The 1,661-nt window shown below is 45.1% G+C and overlaps 1 protein-coding gene across 1 annotated transcript; it reads right to left on the bottom strand.

Moving 5' to 3' along the window:
• Positions 1–451: 451 nt before the first annotated feature.
• On the bottom strand, positions 452–1,420 carry Or6y1 (olfactory receptor family 6 subfamily Y member 1). Its single transcript, XM_027950685.2, has one exon. The coding sequence runs from the start codon at positions 1,418–1,420 to the stop codon at positions 452–454; it is 969 nt and encodes a 322-aa protein (XP_027806486.2).
• Positions 1,421–1,661: the final 241 nt, after the last annotated feature.

The raw sequence follows: 1,661 nt of genomic DNA, 5'->3' as shown, positions 1-1,661 counted from the left end.
TTTTATTTCTCCAAGACAAAGAGAGTCGTCTTTTCCTAACCTAAAAACAGAAAGATAGTTTTATTCTTTATATTAGCTTATCCTGTCTGGAATTTATTTGGTAAGTTGTATGAAGAAAGTGTCTCCCTCCCTCCCCTCTCCTTTTATCCCATGCATTCTTCTACTGTAGCCCCCTGCCCATATTTCAGATTTTTTAAATGCCTGAAATTTGTCTCTTGACTTGGAGTGATCGAGACTACTTCTCGGGAATATGGTTCTCCTATCATAAGTATGTATATATGAGTATATACCTCTAGGACTGTATATTCATATCTACATGATATACACATATACACATATGAGTGGTATTTGAGTCCTGGAGGTTGATGGATAAATAAAGGCGAGACTGAAAAGGTGTTATAATCCTCTTCCTATTCAGGCCTAAAAGTAGCCTATAACTTTTTTAACGACTTCAATCTCCCTCTTCCTTTGGCCCACTTCCTTTGCAAAGTACGGTCTTTTTGAGCGCGGCCTTCACTTCACGGTTCCTCAGACAGTAAATGATGGGGTTTAAAAGTGGGACAATGACCGTGTAGAGAACAGACACCACTTTGTTGGAGTTATAGGCATACATGAGCTTGGGGCGGGCATAGGTGAACAGGGTGGTGGAGTAGAAAAGAGTAACAACGGTCAGGTGAGAGGCACAGGTGGAGAAGGCTTTTTGGCGACCCTGAGCGGAAGGGATCTTGAGGATGGCAGTGAGGATGGTGGCATAAGATGCCACAACCACACCCAGGGGAACCGCAATGACCATGAGTGCCAAGAAGAAGTCCACCAGTTCAGCCTGGGAGGAGTCCTCACAGGAGACATTGAGGAGTGGAGAGATATCACAAAAGTAGTGATTGATCTGAGGTGTGCCACAGTAGTGGAGCCGGGCTATGAAAACCATTTTAATCATGGCTGTCACGAGTCCACACAGCCAGCACCCTCCGGCCAGTGTACCACAAAGCTGGTCGGTCATTATGACCCGGTAACGGAGGGGATTACAAATGGCCACGTAGCGGTCGAAGGCCATGACTGCGAGGAGTATGTACTCAGTGCAGACAAAGGTCACAAAGAAGTAGAGCTGAGTCATGCAGCCGTTGAAGGAAATGCTCTTGTCATGGCTGAGGAAGTCCACCAGCATCTTGGGACTGATGACTGTGACATACCACATCTCCAGGAAGGAGAGGTGGCTCAGAAAGAAGTACATGGGCTTGTGCAGCTGCCCATCACTGCGAATGGCTAGGATGATAAGAAGGTTCTCCAGCAGAGTCAGCAGGTAGGCTGCCAGGAAGACAGAGAACAGGAGAAGCTGGAAAGCTGGTCGAGTTGGAAATCCCAGAAGAATGAAATACGTGGTCATGGTTCGATTATCCACTTCCAGAATCCTGGTGATCATGACTGGCTGTGGACATAGACAAAGTCAGTTCCTCCTATGTTCTAACCACCAGCCTAGGGTTAATTACATTGAGAACCCACCACCAGCAAATTCTTCTCAACAGGAGCTTTGCTACCTTTATATATTTCCTCTTAAACTGGGATGAGAAACAATACTTTTGAGAAAAGAGTAACTATGGGAAGCTTATGTTTTAATTTTGTTTTCAGATTAGTTCACAGTCACACAGACATGAAATTAGAAC

Source organism: Marmota flaviventris, chromosome 10, assembly GCF_047511675.1.
Source record: "Marmota flaviventris isolate mMarFla1 chromosome 10, mMarFla1.hap1, whole genome shotgun sequence".
Taxonomy (NCBI): domain Eukaryota; kingdom Metazoa; phylum Chordata; class Mammalia; order Rodentia; family Sciuridae; genus Marmota; species Marmota flaviventris.
This window is presented reverse-complemented; position numbering and strand designations above follow the sequence as displayed.

Excerpts from the sequence above, each read along its gene's own strand:
- Or6y1 (XM_027950685.2), bottom strand. The coding sequence starts at position 1,420 with ATGATCACCAGGATTCTGGAAGTGGATAATCGAACCATGACCACGTAT.